A 24,317-nucleotide genomic window follows, 5' to 3' on the forward strand; every position below is an offset into this window, starting at 1 on the left:
TAAATTGTACATAGTTCATCTAGGATAGCTGTTTTATACACATTCAATATTTCGTAGCAATAGCAATTAAGCAGACTGGTTTAACATTGGTAGGGCCGTTACACTTGTCGTAGGGTAATATCGCATGTACATCAAACAGAATCAAGTTTAAATCAACATGGCCCAACATCGGTTACTTATACCAAAGTTGGAGTGAAAGATTTCTTAGACTGTACATCATCACGTTGTTATTCTATAGAGCACATTATCAATATTGTATAGATTAGAACACATGGACGCACACACACACACAATATGCGTACATGAACAACACATTTGACACCACTTTAAAGACCTGTTTTATTCAGCTCTTCAAGTTGAACTGAAACTGCGTCCAGAATGCAGGAAGAATGCACCAAAAAATCTTATATTCAATACTTGGCAAAACTCATTGTAGGTATCACGCCCAGAGGTAATAACAGAGCTGCACGCCAAAGCGGGGCCACTGATGGTTGTTGTGCTTTAAAACAAACAAAAAAGGTGCAAAACTAAATCTAACTGGTAAATGAGAAAAAAAATAAAATGTGTAGTGTGATATATAAGAGGGCTGGAAACTTGCAGGTGATCAATATTAGTTTGACAATGGTCCACAGTTTTGTTTTTACTTTTTAATGTTAAATGAGCATTATATTATTTCATGTTTTACATTTCGCCCATCTGGCTATGTAATGTTGTATGACTAGGCTGAGCTGAGGAAATTCGAATTCATATGTACTTTGGCAGATAGCTACATTACACCAATCGTGTTCAGACTCAAGTTGTTGGACTCTTCAATTTTATGATTGTGGTACTTACTTCAAAGTTCTACACATTGTGAAATAAAAAGAACAGCTGTTTTATTTACCAGCACGTGATGCCAAGATATTAACGTTTTAATGAATGAATTTTTCTTTCCTACCACTAATGGCATTTAAAACATTTTAGAGCTGCATAATTGAAAATGTATCTTGATGTGCGTTTAAAGTTTTTCAGCGACTATTGATATGTACGGAAAAAATACATTCCATACGCTTTACAGATTAGTTATGATTTTGTTGCACTATGAAATTACCCGGATGTTTTTGTTTTTTTTTCGTCTTCAATCGAAATTTGCCATAGCATTATCTATTTTTGAAAAAGATATTCCGACTATTGAAGGATGGTATCGGTATTCAGAATATTATGAACTCAAAAACAACATTGGAAGGTGTCAATCGGTAGTCATGGTGTTAGGCATGATAAAATCTGGTTCATCGACATCTCCGTTAAAATGCTCCAGAACAGTTGAGAACAGATTCTTCTCCCAGGTACCCACCCACGAACTTCTTACCTTATCCCCTTTTCTTCTTTCACTCTGCATGACGCTACCTTTCTGACTGTCAACATCAAAAACCTCTCTGATCTTAGAACTGTCAAGATCAGAGGGAACATCCACATTAAGGTTCTCTAGAACCTTGAGGACGATTCGTTCTTTGTGTTCCAAGAGCTGGTTAAAAGTGAGGCACGCATGGAAGAAGTTTGCCGAATCTTCTTGAATCAAATCAAACGCTTTTTGCATCTGCAAGATCCAAGACGAGACCTGGAGAAAATGCATGCCATGTGTAACAGGACATGTGATCATGCGCGGATGTTCATCAAAAAATCTGAAGATTGATAAATTGGTCTTTCTTGCTGGAACTCGAAAGAACACATCCAACCTCAATGTGGTCTCAAAAAGGTAGCGCCAGTAGTTGCCATTAAAATGCAGGTTTATATTGGAGTCATAGAAGCCGGCAAGGTCTCTGTACATAAAGATTGTCTTTGCTTCTGGAGCGGATTTTTGGATGAGGTCAGCAATGAAAATGGCTTCACTGCGGAACTTGTAACAGACGACTTTCTTTGATGGATCCTTTTGTAGGAAGTAGAAGTTGAGGAGGATGACGCTGCATCTCAGCAACATGATGATCTCTTCCTTTTCATCAGAAGTTAACGGACCATCTCCTATGCAAACACGCTAATGATGAACATTGAGGAAGAGATTATTACTTTATAGTTACTTTTATGAAGGAAAAGAATATTCTTATCATGTTAAAAGTCATAATGATACATTCTTACAACAACAAAAAAGAAACCATAGATATTTTAACGAGTGTTCGTCCATAAGTTAACAACTACAGCATTGCCATGCGTTGTCAATATAACCATTGCATCATAACATTTTTCAACTTTGACCGTATCCTTTGACCTTTGAACATGTTACGTAATCTTACCTCAATGATCACATGAAAGACATTAGGTTCCGACACGGCCTGTATATCATTGATGACGTCCATAGCTTTGCACATCAGGGTGGAGCCACAACGTCCTATACAACCACGGAGCAGTGTTATGAGATTACATGCATAACAGTGCGTTGTTAAAGGAGTCGTAAACTCCAGAAGGCGGTGTTATTTTCCAGTAGATTATGTATCAATTAATACATAATCAGCCGACTTTTTACAGAATTCTGCTTGTGGTTAATTTCACAAGGTGTGTTTTTTAAAACAATATGATGCTCATTAGACCCGTGCATACCTACCCATGTATTCCCTATGCGTAAACATACATCATTAATCGTGGATATTTTCGGCATAAATAAGGGTGGTTAAGCACAATAAGAAGGCCAATTGTTAATAAGATATAAAATAACACATAGCAAGACGAGTTTTTCTTAACCACCATGACATTCTTTTTATAATCTAACTTTTGCCAGGCCTTGTCAGGCACACTGTGTTAGGCCATAGGCTGAGGTTGTTTGATTTAATTTATCAGAAAATAGAGGGTCACCTGGGGAATTCGGTGGAATACTGAATGCTTTTTGATACGCACGGTACTAGTGGGTACTTTATCGTATACTGTAAAAAAATATCAATTTTTAGTTCCTAAAATTATTATCTGTTGGAAAATAACTCCCCCCTCTGGAGTTTAGGACTCCTTTAAGACCATATTTTAGTCGATCACATTAGATAGTCGCCTTTGTCTTTATGTCCTTGATGTTCATTTTAAGACACAACTTAGCTTGATTTTAGTGTCAATATGAATGATAAATGGTACAGCTCACAATTCAAAATTAGGCACCGAATCACAAATGGCATTTCAAAAGGATTCTTGAAGTATCGTGCAAACCTAAATTGTGTAACACAAAAGTATCTTCTTTGGTTTGAAGTAGATATGAGTTGTTATGTGAAGATGCCTTCTTGAGGGTCACTTAGGAAAGAAAATGCTATTGTGACATGCACTGAAACCAAGATGTAACTAGTGCGATGGTCTCACCAGTATTGTACAAGAAAATGTTCTTAACCGTTGACAGAGTTTCTTTCAGAGCATCGGTGACTGCTGGAAGTACTTCAAATGGAAGGAGCAGCAGTTCCTCTGCGTTTGCACGTTGTGTCTGAAAAGAGATGAGGGAAAGAAAAGACCACCATAAATGGAACGAATTCATTTGGTTCATGCTTTGATGAGAATATGTAGATAACCATGATACTATTTAAGATAATGCAGATAGTTTTCTTCCTTGTGTGTCTTGAAGGATTTCTCCTCCCTTTTTTTCGTCCTGGCGCCCATAAAACGATCTGAATCATGGACTGTTTAGGCGACCCACACATGTATACGTACTGACCCTGACCTCTCGATGTAGATACCATCATAGACATTTTTTAACCATTTAAGACTAATTGGGCAGCCCTGGTTGTGGGGTACAGGACTAGTATATGTGTCTTGTGTGCTAATATATGTTATAACTGGTCATGAAAAAAAATGACTATGTTGATATTATATATATGGGCCACAAAGATTTGATATTGCAGTCAATATATATGAATAGAATAAATCTTTATTCCACATCATACACATTTTGAAAGACATAGTACATGTGACTTTTCCGTACCTAGCAGTGGTGCAGTTTTGGTGCAGTGTACTCTCCAAGTTTTTAGGTGTTTTTGTCGGGCTTTCTATTTTGTCCCCTAGTCGTTATGTCGCCAACCGTGTGATGGACAAAAATGCCTAAACTGAACACGTCAAAAGCCAGCCGGACCCACACCTCTGCTTGGACCTACTTTTGCCAGGCATCTGTTTATATGACCTGTTTCCGGGGACACTGTCACATGTTTGAGAGTCCCATTATGAAATGCAGCGGGTTTACAGACTTTCCTTACAAATTATGCAAATTAGCTCCTGATATGCATAATTAGTATTTGATTCTGCAAAGGACCATCTGAGCTCTCTACATACCAAACATCACGACGATCTGTCGACCCCTTCTCAAGTTATTCATGTCCCAAGGTCCATCTAAGATTTCTCGAGTTATGCTCTTGGCATATATACAGACCCACCCGACATCTGGCGTAACCTAAAACATAATCTTCTCGGCGAAGATAATACATGAATACGTACGTACTGATGAGTTGGCTAACCAGTCTGGTGGCCGCAATGTCCCTTGTTGTTACCCTATAATTTACATGGTGCATATATCTAACATAATTGAACAGTCTGTTTAGGTTGTCTTGCCATCGGTGCCAAACGAACAAACCCAGTCACACTCCCAACCACTTAAACCCCTTCTTTGCGAAGGTGATAAAGAAAGACATCGACGTTAGATGATGAGGATTTTCCACTCTGTTCCTTTATAACTCAAAGAAGCTTCCAATGAGAAATAAAAATGTTTATCAAATGAACCTTACAAGTATTTGGAGGCATGCATTGATCTCTAGTGTATATAAGTACTATGCCACTCCCTTAAGTAGATTATTAAGTACAACCACAGAGCACTGTAACACCCACATAAGCCCACCATGACAGTTGAGTGAAAAGGAATTCAACAATGAAGAGCGGTCTAAACTGAAACAGTCCTACCTGACCGAAAATTCTACTCTACTCTACATCCCTGTAATCTCCTTGGTCCCTTTCGGTACCGGATATAAATGGTAACGTCACAGCTATGTTGTTACACATACCTGATACAAAAATGGCGCCGTCTTGATATCAATACCTTCCTTCACTTTAACGAGCCCGAGTACTCGCTGGTCAAAGTCCAAACTATACACTATAAACTGTCCGCCATTTTGCTCCAAGAATTTGGCCGGGTCAGGTACGGATTCCCCCACGTCTGTATGGAACACAGAATAACTCTTGGGTAGAGTTGGCGCAAGCTGTAGCACGAAGTCGCTCAAACGAGCCGGCCGAAATGTGGGGTCTCCTCCTTTGAGAAAGATATCTCTGCAGCGAACTGACAGTAAGCGAGCCATTTCGTTCCGGCTTCAGCCTAATGGCGTGGCTAATTGACCAGCTGGTTTGGCCACCAAAGTGGTCCGACCGCCACTGATAAAGAGTATTAACAAGTTCCCCCCATTCTATATCCCTCAATGGTATGACCCCCATCTGTCGGGCCCAGAAGAAGTGACCCACTTTCGCTATAAATAGCTACTAACAGATGTACCACAATATGCAATGGACAACACTGCAAATATAGATTTTCCTCATTACTTCTGCAAAAAATCTCCATGAAACTTTGTTTCTTATTAAACCAGTTCCCCCCATTCTATATCACTCAATGGTATGACCCCCACCTGGCGGGCCCAGGAGAAGTGACCCATAAATAGCTACTTACAGATGTGCCACAATATGCAATGGACAACACTGTAAATATAGATTTTCCTCATTACTTATGCAAATTAGGTCCAATTTGCATAATTTGCAATTCATTGTATACATCTCTGTCTAAGCTTAACCTGCATAGTAAATAACATGAAAATCTATCGCTCCTTTCTTCAGTTATTCTCCTTAAAAGATTTTGACAAAAACGCCATTACAGTTCCAGTGACACATTCCATGGGCCCAAAATTGACCTTGACCTTTCTCCTGACATCTACTCACATACCAAATATTATTGCAATCCACCCACACGTTCTTCAGTTATGCTGATTTTAAGCGTCCGGTGACACAAACATACACACACGCAAACACACACGCAAACACACTGAATTTGCATAATTTGCACTTCAGTGTGTACATCTCTGTCCAACCTACCTGCGTACCAAATAACATGAAAATCTGTTGTTCCTTTCTTCAGTTATTCTCCTTTAGAAGATTTTTACAAATAGGCCATTGCAGTTCCAGTGACACATACCAGGGGGCCCAAAATCGACCTTTACCTTTCTCTTCCCAACACCACGCAGAAGAAAACGTACACATGGATGGCTTCACTGTGTTCATGAAGAGCCGATCAGACCGACGCGGTGGTGGCGTCGCCGTGTTCGTATCTGATGACATTCCTTCACGTGAACTTGCCGAACTACACGTACCTGGTGAACTAGAGTGCGTTTGGGTCTGGATGCGTCCATACAAGCTCCCTCGCTCTGTGTCAGCACTAGCGGTATGTTGCGTTTACATCCCACCCAATTCACCGCATCAAGAAACTCTTACTGAGCACTTAGTCCACAGCACCGACACTCTGCGTACAAAGTACCCGGATATTGGAATCGTTATACTCGGCGATCTGAACCGAACAGATACAACGCATCTCCGCAGGGGTAACGTCCTAAAGCAGGTAGTTGAGGGACCAACGAGAGGCGACGCTACACTCGACGTTATTGTCACCAACATCCACTCCAAGTACAACACACCTGTTGTAGGTGCTCCAGTGGGACTTAGCGACCATTGCTCCGTCACCTGGTCACCGAAACTGATGAAGGCGGAGAATAAGACGCGCACTCGTGTTGTGAGGCCTCTCAAAGACTCTGACATCAGAGCATTTGGAGCATGGATATCCCAACACAACTGGCACGAAGTCTACAGCGCCACAAGTACAGAAGAAAAAACCAACGGCTTCTACAAGACCCTTACTCAACATGTTGACCAGTACTTCCCCACCAAAGTCGTTAAGATCCACCCGACAGACAAACCTTGGATAACAACAGAAATCAAGGGTTTGATAAGGAAACGACAGGAAGCCTTCTACCAACGTAAAGACGATGTGTGTAAGAGACTCAGAAATAAAATCATCTCCCGGATAAAACTTGCTAAGAAAACACACTACGCGGACAAGGTACAGCAGTTGAAAACAGAGGACCCGGCAAAATGGTACAAAGAGTTGAAGTCCGTGTGCAATGTCGTAAAACCTCCCTGTACCATCCATGTACCAGGTGTTGCTCCTAACAACCACAAGGCTGTGGCAGATGCGATAAACAAGCACCTGTCATCGATCTCACAGCAGTCCCCACCTGTGTGCACCAGTGAACTACCAGCCTACCTCCCTGCACCCTCCCCACCGCCACAGATCCTACCTTGGGAGATGTACAGAGAACTGGCCAGTGTCAGAGTCCGTAAAGCGGGAGGCCCAGACGGAATTGCTCCCAGACTGGTCAGAATGTTCGCATGCGAACTCGCAGAACCGCTCACGGACATCTTCAACACTTCATTGAGAGAAGGAACTGTCCCGGTCCAGTGGAAGGAAGCAGTAGTCACGCCTATCCCCAAAGAAATGCCAGCTGTCATCAACAAGTTGCGACCGATATCTCTGACCGCAATCTTTGCGAAGATTTGCGAAGGCATCGTAGGAAAATGGGTGATGTCAGACATATGGAACAGCATTGACAAACGCCAGTTTGGGGGAATCAAGAGGAGCTCTACCAGTCACTACCTGGTCAGCCTTACTGACTTCCTGTACCAAGGAGCCGAAAGAAGCAAAAACGTGGGTACAATCATCCTAACCGACTTTACTAAGGCATTTGATGCTATTAACCACCGACAAGCGATCTTGAAACTGCTTAACATGGGGACAAGACCTTCCATCGTGCCTTGGATAGTGAACTTTCTTACAGAAAGACAACAAAGGGTCCGGTATGGTCTCACACTCTCAGAGTGTGAAACCCTCACCGCTGGAGTTCCTCAAGGAACAAAGTTAGGGCCCATCATTTTCCTCTGCATGATAAACGATGCCTGCCATTCATTCAGTGATCGTTGGAAATACGTAGACGATCTGTCGCTCGGAGAAAATAGACACAGCTCCGAAGAATCCCACCTACAAGATCAAGCCAACTCCTTGGAGAAATGGACTGACAGCGCACAACTGAAACTCAACCCCGGGAAGTGCTTTGTTTTCTCAGTGTGCTTCATGAGAAATCCGAGTCCACCTGTACCCATCAGCCTATGCGGCAACCTTCTCACAACGGTAGAAATTGCCAAGGTGTTAGGTGTATGGCTCCAGTCCAACCTAAAATGGGATAAGCATGTTAGTGAAACAACAAAAAAGGGCAACAAACGGCTATTCATGCTACGCCGGCTCAAGACATTTGGAGTACCAGTAAAGGACCTTGTGACTGTTTACTGTGGCTTCATAAGGGCGATCCTTGAGTACTGTGCACCTGTATGGCACCATGGACTCACACGTAAACAGGCTGCAACTATTGAAGGAGTACAGAAACGTGCGTGTCGAATCATCCTGGGACATACGTACACTGACTACAAATCAGCGCTGCGGGTATGCAACCTAGAAACACTTGAAGCGAGACGAGAGACCCTCTGCACCAAGTTTGCCCACAGCATGACCGCATCGGAACGCACAGCAGATCTCCTGCCTAGCACACGACGACAGGAACATGGCCGGAATCTAAGAAACTCTGATAAAAGGACTATGGTGCCCTGTCGTACCACTCGCTATCAAAATAGCCCTGTACCATCACTTTTGAGACTGTTAGAGAAGAAATAACATTGCATCTGTAACGCAAACCAAACTTGCGACTGTAACGCGAACCAGACTGTTCAAATCAACCATACACAGTGTGACGTCTGTAATAGTTATTCTGTTATTTTAATTCTACCGAATATGTGCCGTTTCGTGTGAAATTTTATCTGTATTGTTATAGTTGCGTTGTTTTTAAACTGATGTGAGTGAAACGTACTTCAGCCAAGGGCTGCAAAGTTTTACATGAATAAACCATTCATTCAAACCATTCATTCATTCACCTACCCACATACCAAAAATCATTACAATTCATCTACACGTTCTACAGTTATGCTGACTTTACGCATCCGGCGACACAGACATACACACAAACACGCAGACGCACGCAAAACAGTAACATAAAAGCCTTTTTCATGGAGATGATTAAATCCAATTTGCAGTTCATTGTATACATCTCTGTTTAAGCTACCTGCATAGTAAATAACATGAAAATCTGTCGCTCCTTTCTTCAGTTATTCTCCTTAAAAGATTTTGACAAATAGGACATTGCAGTTCCGGTGACACATACCAGGGGGCCCAAAATTGACCTTGACCTTTTTCCTCCTTACCCCGCCCCATTCTATGTCGCAATGCAAACATTCCTCAAAGATCTAGAATTTGTACGGTAAATGTATTCCCACCTGTCGGCACAAATCGGATGACAATGTTAGAGATATCTTATCGATGATCCGCCACGGTATTACTCTTGCATGAAATAAAGCAGAACCTGTCTGGTCGCTCTGGAGCTTATTGTGAGTCACCTCTGACATGGGAGTGACGCGCGGACCTGATAATGGGAGGCGCTCGCTTGTGGATTGGACCATTTTGAAATCAGCCTACGCTTAACTAGCAATGTATGGATTACGCGTTACGTTGCATAAAGGTACTACTGTTACAGTTTACGTAGAAAGAAAGCGACCAACTACGTGTTACGGCTTATGTACTGATTACAAATTACGTTGATTTGGGGCAACTGCCTACGGATTACGATGACGAAAAAGGCTGAATTACGCCTGAACAACACACCTACTTCTGTTGGGTCTGTCCATTCCTAGCTTTATCCATTTTATCCAAGTAGCTGTCATATACAATCATGTTACATTAACCTCTCTGCTAACTAACAAATAATACAAATTTGTCTTTAAAGAAAGGCTAACTTAGCGGGCTGATGGTTAAGATGGTGAAAGTCATTTTGTAAGTTTCTTTAGAATTTTCCAAGAACTTAGATCTACCTGTACTGTTTTTCATTCAAAATACATCCAGTTTACATTCAATTCTGTAAAATCACACTAATGAAAGTCATTTTCTATCAAATATACATAATGTTCTGGTAATAACATTATAAGCAACATTTCATAAGTTTTGAAAGCACTCTTATATGATATTGTAAAATATTTTGTACAAATTTTCTCTAAAAACATTGAAATTTTATAGAATGATGATGGCTTGTTATTTTGGAGATATTAGATTCATAATTACAATTCACAATGGTTGTACAAATGCCATATTGATACAAATGCCATATTGAACACAGAGTATAATCACCTGTCTGATCCTCATCAGGAAAACAGTCTCGGTGTGTAAACTAACCCAACAGGGCATCAGTTTGGAAAATGTCTGTACACTTTTTCCATTCATTGTTTCATGTTGCAATTAGCCCTCAAGCAAGAACTTGCAAATAAAACTCTTGTTATTGAATGTCACTGGTGTCCCCCTGACTTTAGAGCCTAGCTGAGGACTTGATTGGCTACATCCCCTACAGGCACCATTGATTAATGTGATTTAGATGGCATAGAATATTTTCATTACACAATGATAAATTCATTATGATAGTTTGATAATTAACTTCAATTGTTGTCGTTGTTGTCCTTGTTTAACGTCTATTATATCGCTAGACGTGGTCTCTTGGTACTGGGTTTCACTTGGTTAATCTACGAGTCTATTGTCTCTCTAGGTACATGTATTTAGCACTTGGTATTTTTGCGAGTTGCTGGAATGGATTCTATGAGAGCGCATCAAGTCTCTGCGTATTCTCGATGTACCGAGAGAAAGCTGAATTTTCTGTACCTTCAACACAAGCAAATATGCTCGCCTCGAATTTTCAGTTGCTCATACGTTGAAGTAAAGTATCAAACTTTATCATGGAATTTGCCAACACAGATGAGCTTTCATGCTAATAATAAATGCACTAGTTTTGTGACATCCATGGTAAGTGTTCTAGATCCACATTGCCTCCGCATAAGATGACTACAACGTTCTGGTGCGCGTTGGCTGGGAGCTTTTGGAACTTGTCAGTCATCACTGCCGCCACGCCCACTGCTGACGACGGCTCGATCACCAGCTTCATTCTCTCCCACACCAACCTCATAGCAGCCTGCAGATAACATTGGGGACATTATTATACAGGAGGGACCAGAAAATTGACTATCCGTGGGAGATGTGGTGAAACCAGGAATAACAACCACTTTAAAGGCATCCAGAGCATTTTATTAGGCTTGAAACTTAAATAAAAAAGCTCCAATTTCTAGTCATTCCTGCACATAGTAAGTTTCAATAATATACCATTAAATATCGACATTAAAGGAGCAAAGATACGATGTGTGATGAGAACTGATGGAAAATCCAAGCCATAATAGGCTGATCCTGACTGTCCATCACAATTAGTAGTTCGACCAATGAGAGAGCGACTGCATGTCCGTCAAATATTTGCATTTTTATGTTTTAATTTTGCATTTCTACCATTAGACGGAGGTGGGCGGGGCTATAGTATGGGTTTATCTACACTAGGTGCGTGAAACTAAAAGATCACCATGTAGCTTATTTTTGTGCCGCTTTTGAGCACTTTTGATAAGAAATCCGCACGCAAATGTGGTAAACAGTGGCATTACATGTCAATTTCATAAAGATTACAGCAACTAGAATATTTCCAGTTTTTAAGCCTCATAAAATGCTCTGGGTGCCTTTGAATACACTTTGTAAACTGTGAAACAAACTCTCTATATAGATTAAAGAAATCATAACAATCATGTGATCCACATTTATATCATCATACATGTGAAAAATCAGATTCCTACAATACTGAAAAGCGGGTCTGGTGAAGTCTCTATTGAACTGCCCTCATACACATAAAACTACACCTACACCGGGACATAACTTGTAACACAGTCATAAAGCTACAACTACAGCTACATACGCCTACACTAAAACTACAACTTCACCTACACCTACAGCTTCATGTACATTTACACTTTCAACTTACAACTACACTCACAACTAAACCTACACCTACACCTATAATCTCATGTACACCTATAACTCTAGACCCCAAGTGTTGTCATTTTACCTATCAATTGCATGTACAGACTTAATATACAGAACTACAGAATAATACATCTAAACCCACAACTACACCTACATCTACATTCACATTGTACTATACAATTGCACCTCCAACAATGCTTGCGATGCGTACCTTAATTTCTTCCTCTGTGACAGTGATGACATCATCCACATGGTCCCTGATGATTGGCCAGGTGTGTGGACCAATGCTGGTCTTCAGTGCGTCACACATGGTTACAGGTGGAGCATGCAGAGGGGTGCGTTCTCCCCTCGCCATGGACACGGCACAGTCGTCAGCATTCTTAGGTTCGGCTGCATAGATCTTAGCGTCTGGGCAAAGTTCCTGCAAGAAAAGTTTTTCGATATAAAACTGCCTTGTAAATTCTTGGAGTTGCTTCCAACTTTTGTTATCTAGACAGAAGCTATTAAAGACAACAAATTTCAACCTACTAAGATTAAAACTGTAGAAGATTCCAAAGGTCTTTTGGCATACATGTTTTTTTATACAACATGGAGTTGCTTCCAACTTTTGTCTTCTAGGGAAAAACCAGGCAATAATGCTTACAACAAATAAAATACCTTCAACCGCCCAAGATTACAAACTGTATAAGATTCCAAATGTCTTTTGGCATACATGTTTTTTTATACAACATGGAGTTGCTTCCAACTTTTGTCTTCTAGGGAAAAACCGGGCAATAATGCTTACAACAAATCAAATACCTTCAACCACCCATGATTACAAACTGTACAAGATTCCAAAGGTCTTTTGGCATACATGTTTTTTATACAACAGGCTTTTTATAGCTGTAAGGGGCAGTTTCATAAAAGGACTTATTCTATGGGGGACACCTGTTTACTTCATACAAAAAGACTTTAAAAACATAGGCATGAAATACTCGCCAAGCAGAGGGTGGGTTCCGGCAGGTTTTTGACGTGTTTTTAGGCGTTTTTCGGCCTTTCTACTTTTTCATTTTTTTGTTTGTATAAATTAAAAAGTAGAAAGGCCGACAAAAATGCCTAAAAACACCTCAAAAACCTGCCGGAACCCATCCTCTGCTTGGAGAGTAGGCATGAAATACATTGATCATTTTACAAGAGAAATTGTCCTAGCGTTTCGTAGGTACGAGTTTCTCTATGAAATTAAAGGGCTGCAATGGTTAACCAATACAGGACACCGATGAAACAATTAGTTGCCATATGATAAGATATGCAAATGTAGCATACCTTTGCTGCCACGGATATGCCAGATAACATCCCCCCACCTCCGACAGGCACCACGATGGCATCCACTCTCTCAACCTGGGAAAGGAAGGATCAACAAGAAGTCATTTAAGGAGATTTAAAATTAAACCAACTTATCTCCTGGCGTCGATCAAAACGACCATACCGCCATAGCCAATGCCATTAATGTCAAGTTCGCGACCGTGTCTCAATCACTGCCACCACTGCAGTTGTCATCTCTCCCATCATTCCTACCGGCCCAACCAGTTCCTACCATCCACGTGTGGGATGTGTACTCACAGCTACAATCCACCAACACCTACAAGAGTCCCGGTCCTGATGGCATACCTGCTCGTATCCTTAAGGAATTCGCATGTGAGTTGAGCACTCCCCTTTGTGACTTATTCAACACGTCATTCACTGAAGGCACTGTTCCCCGTCAGTGGAAAGAAGCTAACGTAGTTCCCCTGCCAAAGTCGTCACCGCCAAGCATCGATGAACTACGCCCCATTTCCCTTACCCCTATGCTGTCGAAGCTTTGCGAACGCTTCGTCACAAATTGGATTGTTAATGACATTTCCCCCAGACTCGACCCACGTCAGTTCGGGGGCCGTAAGCAGAGATCAACAACACATGCGCTGGTCAGCCTAGTGGACTTTCTTTACAAATCATCTTCATTACCAAGTTCAATCTGTACCCTTGTCACCACAGACCTGTCTAAGGCTTTTGACAAAGTTGATCACACAATTGCTGTTCGTTCCTTTTAACTTGACATTGGTGTTCGCCCGTCAGTGATTCCGTGGATCTGCAGTTTTATGACCGACCGACGGCAGAGGGTCTCCTACCAAGGTTCTACCTCGGACTGGCTTCACCTTAGTTGTGGAGTTGCGCAGGGAACCCTTCTTGGGCCTGTCATCTTCACCGCACTAATTGACGCAGCACTCCACGAAGAGGCCAACCGTTGGAAGTATGTAGACGATATGAACATTGCAGAGACCCGGTTGATACGCCAGCCATGTGCACTTCAACCCAAACTTGATGGCCTGAACAGTTGGGTCTGTGACCACAAGATGGCCTTAAACCCGAAGAAATGTAAAGTTCTTCAAGTGTGTTTCGCGAGAACCCCTCCCCCTCCGGAACCTCTGTTCATAAGTGGACACGCCCTTGAAAGTGTAACATACATCAAAGTTCTGGGCACGACCATTCAAAGCGATTTGAAATGGGACCGTCAAGTGTATAACATGGTCAAATCTTCAAACAGGAGACTGTTCATGTTACGCAGACTGAAGAGATGTGGTGTGTCGACTCCGGACCTCACGACTGTTTACGCAATGTATGTGCGTCCCACACTAGAATACGCAGTACCCGTATGGCATCCAGCGTTGACTTGTAAACAATCAAATGCTCTAGAAAGAATCCAAGTGAGAGCCTGCAAAATCATCCTGGGGACACAATATTCCAGCTACAGCACTGCACTAACCACACTGAACCTCAGCTCACTTTCCGACCGTCATCGTACACTCTGTAGAACTTTTGCTGAATCACTGCTCAACTCTGACTTTCGCGAATGGCTACCCCCACTACGGCAGAACATTTCCGGTAGATGTACACGCAATTCGCAGAAGCTGGACATTCCTTATTGCCGGACAGTCCGTTATAAACATTCGCCAATTCCTTACCTTGTTGAACTATTGAATGACTGTTAATCAAATGCATTATCTGCCTTCGGACTCACTTATCTTACACAAAGCTTGATTTGACACGGTATTCTTCGCTTTTGTTATGTCACAGTGTAAAGTGTACAGCTTTTAATGTGTTCGTTTCGTTTAATCAACTCCCTTATGAATTTTAAAATGTTGTAATGCTTTTAAGTCATTTGAAATGCTTTTAAATTGCTGCCATGTAAAAGCAAATCAATTCAGAATTTTAATGTCTGCCAGTTTGCTTGAATAAAGATTGATTTGATTTGATTTGATCTTAGAGCAAAGCAATTATATAGTCATCTTTTTGAAGGGTAACTTGGTCATTGGGTAGATCATTAGACTGAAACTATCTTGTTCATAAAGCTATGTTATTACATTATCAAAACATGAAAAATCATGAAATTGTAAGACTGTGTATTATTGCAAACTTGGTAATGCACAAATTTTATTACCTATGGGAAGGAGGTTCAATGGTGGTATGTGTATTCACACCTACATGTATATAACTCAGGATCCTTTTAATGGATTTGTATAAATTTTACTATGTAGGTAGTTATTGAGAGTCAAAGGAACATTGCAATGTTGAGCCCCCTAGAAGTATTTTCTAATGCTGTTTTGGTCTGCATTGAAGAATCCCTCACAATTCTGAGTATCAATCTATCAAATGTATGCGAAGCAGATATACATAGATTTGTTGTATACTCATTGATGTATTTATTTATTATTGTGTTCCATTATTTATTTCTATTGAAGTGTATTGAAACTTGGTAATATCTATGGTTTTCTTTATAATTGGATTTCATTATTATTATTATTATTATCATTATTATTATCACTATTATTATTATCATCATTATTATTATTATTATCATTTTATAGGAAGAGGGCCTAGAAAAGCCTCCCAGGTTTCCCCCTCCTCCTGCAATATTGTTATATTTTGTATATTTCTTTGCCTCTGTTTTTCATTTGTGCAAACCAATAAACAAACAAACAAAATATCTAAGAACTCACCTGTTCTAGAATTTCGAAGACCATAGTTCCCTGTCCAGCCATGACCTCTGGGCTCTGGTTAGGGTGGACCATGGTCGCACCTGTCTTCTCAGCCACCTGGTCAGCTGTTTCCACTCTGGACTGGACATACAAAACAATTCTCTTTCCAAACATTCAGTTTTCCTGTCAGCTTCCTAATGAAATAATCATCCTCTTACATTCTCTAGCTATAGAATTCTCAATTGATTTATCTATTTATCTATAAAGCATTATGTTTCTCCAACACAGTGGAAGGTATGTTAAAGGTCACCCTTTCAAGGTGCCACACCTAAATACTTGAGGCAAAGCCATCCTCACTTGAGGCCAGGTATAAGTTGTTTTTTCATGATCAGTACGTAGAAGTGTAATATGGCTTTGCTACGGCTTGCATCTTCAGCCAAGCACACTGGGTCACCCTTACTTTTCTAAATGTGTTGGATTGCATCAATTTTGGTTTGGTACGGCTGCATGTGGCTAACGCTGTAACATATTGCGAGTGAGTTTCTAACCTCTGCCTTGTAGATTTATGGAGGTTCAAACCCCGCTTGGGCAAGGTTTTTTTTCTACTTCGTTTTTGGACAGACAAGGACGACATGGCACTGCACTCAAGTTTTTATAACTTATTCTAACAGTGCCACGTACAAAGAACAATATACCCATTCCTACACCTGGGTGGAGTGAGGAAAGTCGTGTCAAGTTCCTTTCCCAAGGGCACAACATCGGTGGCGTCAGGGGATTCGAACCCGGGACCGCTGGGTTCTAGGCTGAACACCCTGCTGTTACGCCACACGAACGTGTGGGCAAGGTTGTGAGGAAGTTGCAGTTATCCTAACAATGGGGATGTAAACTTATATAGGTAAGTTACTTGTTCTGTTGGTTCACACTCTACAATCAGGCCTCCGTAACTCCTAACAGCTTCTTTCTTCACAGCGGAGGAGTTGTTGGGCATGACTGCCATGTTGGTGTCTCTATTTACCTTTCAATTATTTGTAGCTCAACATTTTGGTGTCTTTTCGGTTTAAAAGTATTCCTCTGGTATTCTCTTATCTGAGCTCTAGACATTTGATATTGGTTATTTGAGAGCCCCAGAAGGTCTTAAAATCCTAAAAATCCTGGAGCTACAATTTATTGAAATGCAAATAGGGACACCAACATGACGGCAGACACTGATCATTCATGTAAAAATGCTCTACACTAGATGTACCTGTTCTGTTGGTTCACACTCTACAATCAGGCCTCCGTAACTCCTGACGGCTTCTTTCTTCACAGCGGGGGAGTTGCTGGGCATGACGATGTGTGCTGTCACCCCCTGTACCTGGGCAGCCAGGCTGACAGCTTGGGCGTGGTTCCCGCTGCTGTGCGTCACAACCGACAGCTCTCTGTCTGGACCGTCCTGATTGGACGCAACGACCTTTGAGACAGCATTGCAGGCACCTCTAAACTGTTGAGTGTATTTAGACATAGCGAAACACAAATGAGAAGGGTGTTTTTGTGCTCGCAAATGGCATGACTTGTACATTTTATTTATTGTTTATCACCAAGTGCAAACGTACATGAGCAGGGGAAAATTTCACCCTGAATTGCATCTAGTTTGCTTACAATTTTTTAAAATGAACAAATAACAAATAATTTAATATACTCATCACGTACTAAACATTCAATTGATATCAAAAGTACAATACTTGTTGAACTTGAGGCGAGGAGAGCACAAATGTGGTTTGGTGACAGTCAACATACTAAAGTAAACAGTTTTTTATTTTATGACAGGTCTTTGTTGTATAGGGTTTCGGCCCCCTAGCACTTTTTTGGGGGGACTGCAAGGCCTCCTCGTTGGAGACTTTGGGAGATTCGGAAGATTGTCATAACTTTTTAGGTGTAACATTGATTAATGTTATTTATCTAAAGAAATCAGCACTGTAGAAGTCCCATAGTCAATGTGACATACTTAAGTCTAGTAGAGCTCTAAAATACAGATCAGAATTTTTTTCTGCGTAATCATAACTTCTTAAGATGTATGATTATGATGAAATGTCTTAAAAACTATACCTTAAAAGATCCGGTCTTCTGAAGATTCTCACACTTAAAGAAGAGGTTCCTGTTGGCCAGCTGGTTGAGATGACTGCAGGTCATGACGGGCGTCTTCTTGACGAAAGGCCTGACGGTGGACAGCGCCGCCTGGATGTTCTGGAAGGAGATGCAGTAGGACTTACCGGCAGACGCCATCGCGGTACGCTGTGGGTTACTCTTTGTCTTGTCACAAGAATGTTGTTGTTGTTGTTGTCTGTGTTTTACATCTAATAATATTAGGCTCAGATGATGGTCCAAGTATGATGGCTATCATCAAGGCATTGTGAAACGTTACCTGAAAAAACAAAAACATTAAACTTTGATATTTCAAAGGCCTATTCGATTGTCTCCCTTTATATACTATAATCCCTCAATCTCCTGCCTAATGCCTAACCACCTCCCTCAACCCCCAACACCCTCCCTCAATCCCCTCTCCCAATCCCCTCCCCCAAACGCACCCCCAACACACACCCCTAGACTACCTACCACAAAGAGCTGTCTACCTTGGAAGTTGAGTGTATCATCAAATACAGACTGTGGGCTAGAGGGTGGCTTCAAAACTTCTGATGTGTTTTTGACCACCTCTTCACAAAAATAAACATGTTCATAACCTCTGACCTAGCTTCAGCCAAGGGACACGCCCCTTTTAAAAGAATGGCAGCATAAACTTTATGATATTCTGAATTTCAGCCACGCACTTACCAATATCTCTTTGACTACGCAGGCCGCAGTGTGGTCAATGTGTGGTCAAGGTAGTGGATGAACTTTGCATGGCACATCGGACTTTGACCTCTTGAATGCAACCCTGTGCGAATTATCTGCTATGGTTACTGTCAAGCTAACTGTTAGCTTTGTTGAGCAGCGTCCCTTAGCGGTTCTAACTAACATTGCATCTTAGCTTCCTCCAGCTCAGTGTTTCATTGATGACATCAATTCTTACACCTTTCGCAAGAATGAAAAATCATGGTTATCGGCTGCTTTGCTATGTTCCTGTTGGCCTTAATCGCTTTATATTCAAACTTTTGCTTTCTTGTTTCTTAACACCCGTATATTTCGCACTCTCCCCTAAGACATGATTCTCAAGTGCGAATAAAAGATGGCAACTACAAAATCAAGTCAGTTTAATGATAAAGCGACAAAACATTGTGTCAATCAGTACCTTGTACCTTAAGCTATCAGACATATTTAGCAATAACAAAATACTCGCCCAGCTTGAGTCATAGGCGACAGCGTTAGTACAGAAAATACTTTATAAAGGACCATCTCAAACCACCGAAGTCACTATAACGATGAAGTAACAGCGATTTTCACATGAAAAAAGCATCAACTACATTATATACAGAGCTAGCATCAGCAGCTAAGTGACAGTGACAGTATATAAATACCGTTCAGGCTATTCACCAGGCTATACTTACAAAGCACTCAGTCGAAAATACTGCACTACCAAAAATAATTTCTTGCTTTTCTAGCTTTTCTCGTTTTTCTTAACTCGTGGACAAATCTTCTTATATTAAGAATTTCAAGAATGAATAAGAAAGAAAGACTGAAGAATTGAATGATTCTTTTCATGGAAATTCTCACAACAAGAAAAATTTTCTGAATTCTCTTCAGTTAAGAAACTTTTTCTCAACAAGATTTTCACCCTAAAGAATTTCAGAAAATTCAAGTCTAGATTTTTTGTTTTCATTGATGTCAAGATTATTTTTCTTGTTATGTTAAAGGAAATATTAGATATTTTGTCTCCCCTTTCTTGAATAATCTTACTTTAATACAAACTTTCTAAGGAAAAAAATACTATGGACAAAATGTATTTCTTAACAAAAGAAATTCGTCTTCTTTTAAGAAATTTTGTCTGTGCATAAAAAGAAACAAGGAAAACAAGAGTCCGCAGGACACGATTCTCCGTGAAGTATTTATAATGTGTAAAAGGGGGAATATTCGTGGTGGTATTATGTTCGCGTTTTTCACGGTGACCCTTTCTCCGAAAAAACACCACCGCGAGCAAGCCATTTTCTCCCAATCGCGGAACTAAATCCTCGTGAACATTTCCCCTCGCAGGCTGGCAGTTAAAGCCGTTTTAATGGTATCGTCGACAGAATTTCATGTCCATTACCGGATCATGCGACTCGACGCGAGAGTGGTTGTGAATCGGCAATTTAACGTTACATACGCTGAAATTGGTTCTTCGGTTGTTCACTTGCACCTGTAACCACAGGCAGTGGACTGTGAGTACTGTTTGAATTTAGTGGGTCTATTGCGCCATGCATTAAATTAAAATAGTAACAGGGTTGAACGACCTACAGGCTGTTTCCCCCTACAATAAACATAAAGTTGTAGGCTGAACAGTCACACACAAAACTTCCGTGGCAGTCAATTACTGTAAATGCAGAAATATTCGCGGTTGTTTTATGTTCGCAGTGAGCTTTCAGCGCGAACTTAAAACCACCGCGAAACGTTTTGCCCATCTCAGACTGTAGCGCTACTATTGTTTCAAACGCGAAGTTAAAACTCCCGTGAACACTCCATTTTCTCCCTACCGCAAAATAAAAACAACGCAAACTAAAACGCATTTACAGTAGATAGTGCGTGAAGGCTAAGATTTTCATGTCCCAAACCAAGCAATACACATTTAACAATCATAGTCCAAACAAACCGGTAGATAGCTACAAATGCTGAACCGTACTGTTTGCATATTCTCCGTACTGCACTTAGAATTGTAAATAATGTTTATGATTCAGTAAAATGCAATTTTGTTTTTTAAAAGGCTTATCAGACTCCAATAAACGCTTCTTACATGTCTTAAGTTACTATGACGGTTTGGTGAAAAGTTGTCAAGGGTGAGTAAAGGTAGCGTGTCATTTGAAGCTTATTTTGTCTTGATATTACTATGGAGACAGAGTCTCGTTGTTTGGTGCTATGTCCTAGCGGTCTCTATTTGTTTGGGGTATGCCAGAATTCTGTATTTGTTTGGGCTATGGGACATTGGACAGCTGAAGACCATGTTTGCTCTAGGGCGTGGCGTCTGAACAATAGTCTTAAAGAAATCTGAACTCCCCTTGGCAGTTAAGAATGTGACTTGCAATGCGATTGGCAAGACAAGAAACCGTGTCCTCACCTCTTCGGTACCTGTAAAAGGGGTACCGGTGAAGGATGGTGGGGCATGCATTTTTGTCGGGTCAACACCCACCTGCATAGAGTACTGCAAATGCTGAAATGTTCGCGGTGGTTTTATGTTCGCGGTGACCGTTTCACGTGCATTTAAAACCACCGGAAACATTTTTGTTCAATACTGTAGCTGTATGTGACAATACAGTGCTGCCGCAAACTTAAAACCACCGCAAACACTCCATTTTCGACTTAGCGCGAAATTAAAACCACGCGAACTTAAATGCATTTACAGTATACTGGTGTCTAGCTTCTAAAGACGCTTTGCAATTGTTTTTAGCACATCTCTGGTGCAAAAGCCTTTTAAAAAGCACATAGCTAACTCTACTCGACTCTACACCCTGGCCCACCCCTAATGACCGCTAATTATGCATCAATCAGTAGAATTATGCATCAATCAGTAGTAACGATGAGTCATAAGCATGGGGTATAATCACGTGATGCTCTTCAGGTCATGACCTGTAAGTTTAGAACGTACTGACGGACGGACGGGTTATACTTTAAATTTTCATCGTTTCCATCTGTCAGTGAATCGTCAACATTTCCCAGTCTATCTAGCTAGATAATATGTAACGTTACCCCCACCCGAATTAGTCTCGGAATCATTTTTGGTCCAATTAACGTTAATCATAAATTCTGTCATTTGAAAAGAACGAAGTCTATGATTGGATGGTTCGTCCCTAAGAAGGGTCAAAGGTCTTAATTACGTTACCATAGATGAAGATGACGTCAAACGTGCAGTCTTTTGTCTTTTGTGAAGGGTTTTTAATTAAGTTACCATGGAGGTAGATGACGTCAAACTTGAAGTCTAATTTGTTTATCTTCATATTAAAAGGCATTGTTAATGGTAAGGAGTCATGGTTAGCACTGGTTAAAAAAAGAAGACGCAACTACTAAACTTAGATGTGCGGTAGTACATTTGTATATTGTTTAGTATCATGTTAGATAGCTAAATGTTAATGTTAACGTTATCATTATTATTCTTTTCTCTCATATTCATTACACCATGTATGGCCACCTATGCATTTATCCACCTGGGGAATGAATATGCAATAATTAGTATCATAGATAATATTCAACGATCACAAATAAAATGAAATGAAATATAGCAGAAAAATAGCAAAAAAAATATCTGACAATATTCTTGAAAAATCTGAGAATAACTGCAGACACACACAAAGACAAACAAACAAACAAACAAACACACGCAGACCGAAAACAATACCTCCGTTTGCACGGAGATAACAATTTGCGTACCATCGAAAGATTGCTCGAAGTTTGACCTTACAGGGCTTTAAAAACAATAAGGCCCTTTATTTGATCTTTATCTATTTGCCTATAGATAAGCCATCATTTCCAGTGCAATACTTATCTGAGATGACAGTGACTTCTTTTCTCTCACGCTATATGTCCTTGCAAACATTATTTCTACTTGAAGTACGCACTATACGCTATTGACAAGAGGGCATACATTATTAATAACACCGAAGTTAATATGAGGACAACGCTTAATCAGCAATATTAAAATGTCCCAAGGACAGGCTGTGTACTGTATTCTATATGATTCTAAAGTGTAAGACGATATTGTTATAGTGTACACAGTGAGTCAATCTTCCATTGCACAGGTAAACATACCTGGTCAGACGAAGTAAAGAGAACCTGAGCTACCACAAACAATACAGGCTGACACGCCGAAACAACGGGTAACCAGGTAACTCCGTGTACACAAAAATCTGAGACGACACCACGGCGATTAATACACAGGCCAGCCGCCCGCCATTACGACATAACAAAGCTCTCAACCGATAGGTCATTCACAAGAAGAATACACCGTGCCCAGAACGGCAGAGGATTTCTCAGGTACGGTCATGCATTTGCTTTCTCCTCTAGAATCGCTAATTATTCACTTTATATTATGGTAGAAGACCCAGGGGACGTGGCCTGTGTGTATGCTATCCCAGTTTCTGTCACGAAAGGACATAGACTTGCCGAATCGTGCACAAACGTTGGTATCGTAACGCAGTTACTGGTTAACGTAATTATACTGTAGGTGTATGTTGCCCTTCTAAACAATGTAACAAGTATGTGTGTGGCCATGAGTGGCATGACCCTTGTCTATATAATTAGACTGACTTGTGGCTTCGGTTTAGGTAAGAGAAAATAACACGTACTCCAGGCTTGTATCATCGTCATAGCACGCCCACTCTTGTGTGTTGTTTTTCAGCAGGGCACTGGTTGTAGAAGCATGTTTGCTGCAAATATGTAGACATTTTGTCTATTTGCAAACCAAAAATTGGCACCAAAATTCCATAAACTGAGCCTACGAAACCGGTAAGAAACACGAGTTGAGAAAAAGTAAGCTACGACTGAGCTAAATTGTTGTTATGGATCACAAGCTTGGTAACATCAACAATGAAGCTCTAATCTACTGAGCCGAAGTCAATCTAGCGTTTAAAAAATTCTTAAGAAAAGCTTTTAGGTAATTCTTGCCGTCACTGCAGCGACTTACATCAATTATTCACAAGAACAGGGGCAAGGAAGTATAATTTTTCCGGTGTAGAAACCGCAACCGGGAAATAGATTAAAGGATAATGCAGCGCCCGTTCGCTTCAAACGTGCATTGGGCAATAAAAATACATCAGCGACATACATTTATTCAAAGTTCCACATAAGTTTATCAATAATATGGAAGTTTATATGTTTCGCATGGCAGGGGCTTGACTCTAATAACCACTTTAAGATCACACTCACATCTGCACATTTATACAGTGCGAATAATCGCATAACGCATCTTAAAAACGTGTTTTTCTACTTAGGAATACTCTAAAGATCTCAAGATATGATAACTGATGACGTAGTAGTAGCTGTAACCGTCCATTTTTCCACTCGGGCTGCCCTAGCCGGATACTGAGAATAAGATTAAGATCAGGAACCTAGATCGGTCATTCCTATTTAGGACAGCATACATCATGTGGAAAGGGTGGATACAACAAATTAAAGTAAATAGGAAAATGTTCTCTTCGAACCTATCCAATACA

At 40.7% G+C, this 24,317-nt stretch overlaps 3 protein-coding genes across 8 annotated transcripts in view; 1 reads left to right on the forward strand and 2 right to left on the reverse strand.

Moving 5' to 3' along the window:
- Positions 1-321: 321 nt before the first annotated feature.
- Positions 322-5,360, reverse strand: LOC136442124 (uncharacterized). Its single transcript, XM_066438753.1, has 4 exons — positions 4,989-5,360; positions 3,310-3,427; positions 2,268-2,362; positions 322-2,011 (listed from the first exon to the last, which is right to left on the reverse strand). Exons 1-4 carry the CDS (start codon positions 5,277-5,279, stop codon positions 1,229-1,231), a joined length of 1,287 nt encoding a protein of 428 aa, XP_066294850.1. The 5' UTR covers positions 5,280-5,360; the 3' UTR covers positions 322-1,228.
- A 4,876-nt stretch (positions 5,361-10,236) lies between these two features.
- LOC136442177 (serine racemase-like) lies at positions 10,237-18,316 on the reverse strand. Its single transcript, XM_066438880.1, has 6 exons — positions 18,094-18,316; positions 17,252-17,488; positions 16,030-16,149; positions 13,319-13,393; positions 12,228-12,437; positions 10,237-11,129 (listed from the first exon to the last, which is right to left on the reverse strand). Exons 1-6 carry the CDS (start codon positions 18,268-18,270, stop codon positions 10,944-10,946), a joined length of 1,005 nt encoding a protein of 334 aa, XP_066294977.1. The 5' UTR covers positions 18,271-18,316; the 3' UTR covers positions 10,237-10,943.
- Positions 18,317-23,008: 4,692 nt separating this feature from the next.
- The window catches only part of LOC136441320 (stomatin-like), a 43,976-nt gene continuing 42,667 nt past the window's right edge, over positions 23,009-24,317 (forward strand). For 3 of the 6 annotated variants that reach the window (XM_066437551.1, XM_066437550.1, XM_066437547.1), the window contains exon 1: positions 23,010-23,139. The gene's annotated coding sequence lies outside the window, so the exon portion shown is untranslated. Of the gene's footprint in view, positions 23,140-24,317 lie in introns of all 6 variants that reach the window. The other 3 variants (XM_066437549.1, XM_066437546.1, XM_066437548.1) reach the window with 2 other exon arrangements.

Source organism: Branchiostoma lanceolatum, chromosome 9 (assembly GCF_035083965.1).
Source record: "Branchiostoma lanceolatum isolate klBraLanc5 chromosome 9, klBraLanc5.hap2, whole genome shotgun sequence".
NCBI lineage: Eukaryota > Metazoa > Chordata > Leptocardii > Amphioxiformes > Branchiostomatidae > Branchiostoma > Branchiostoma lanceolatum.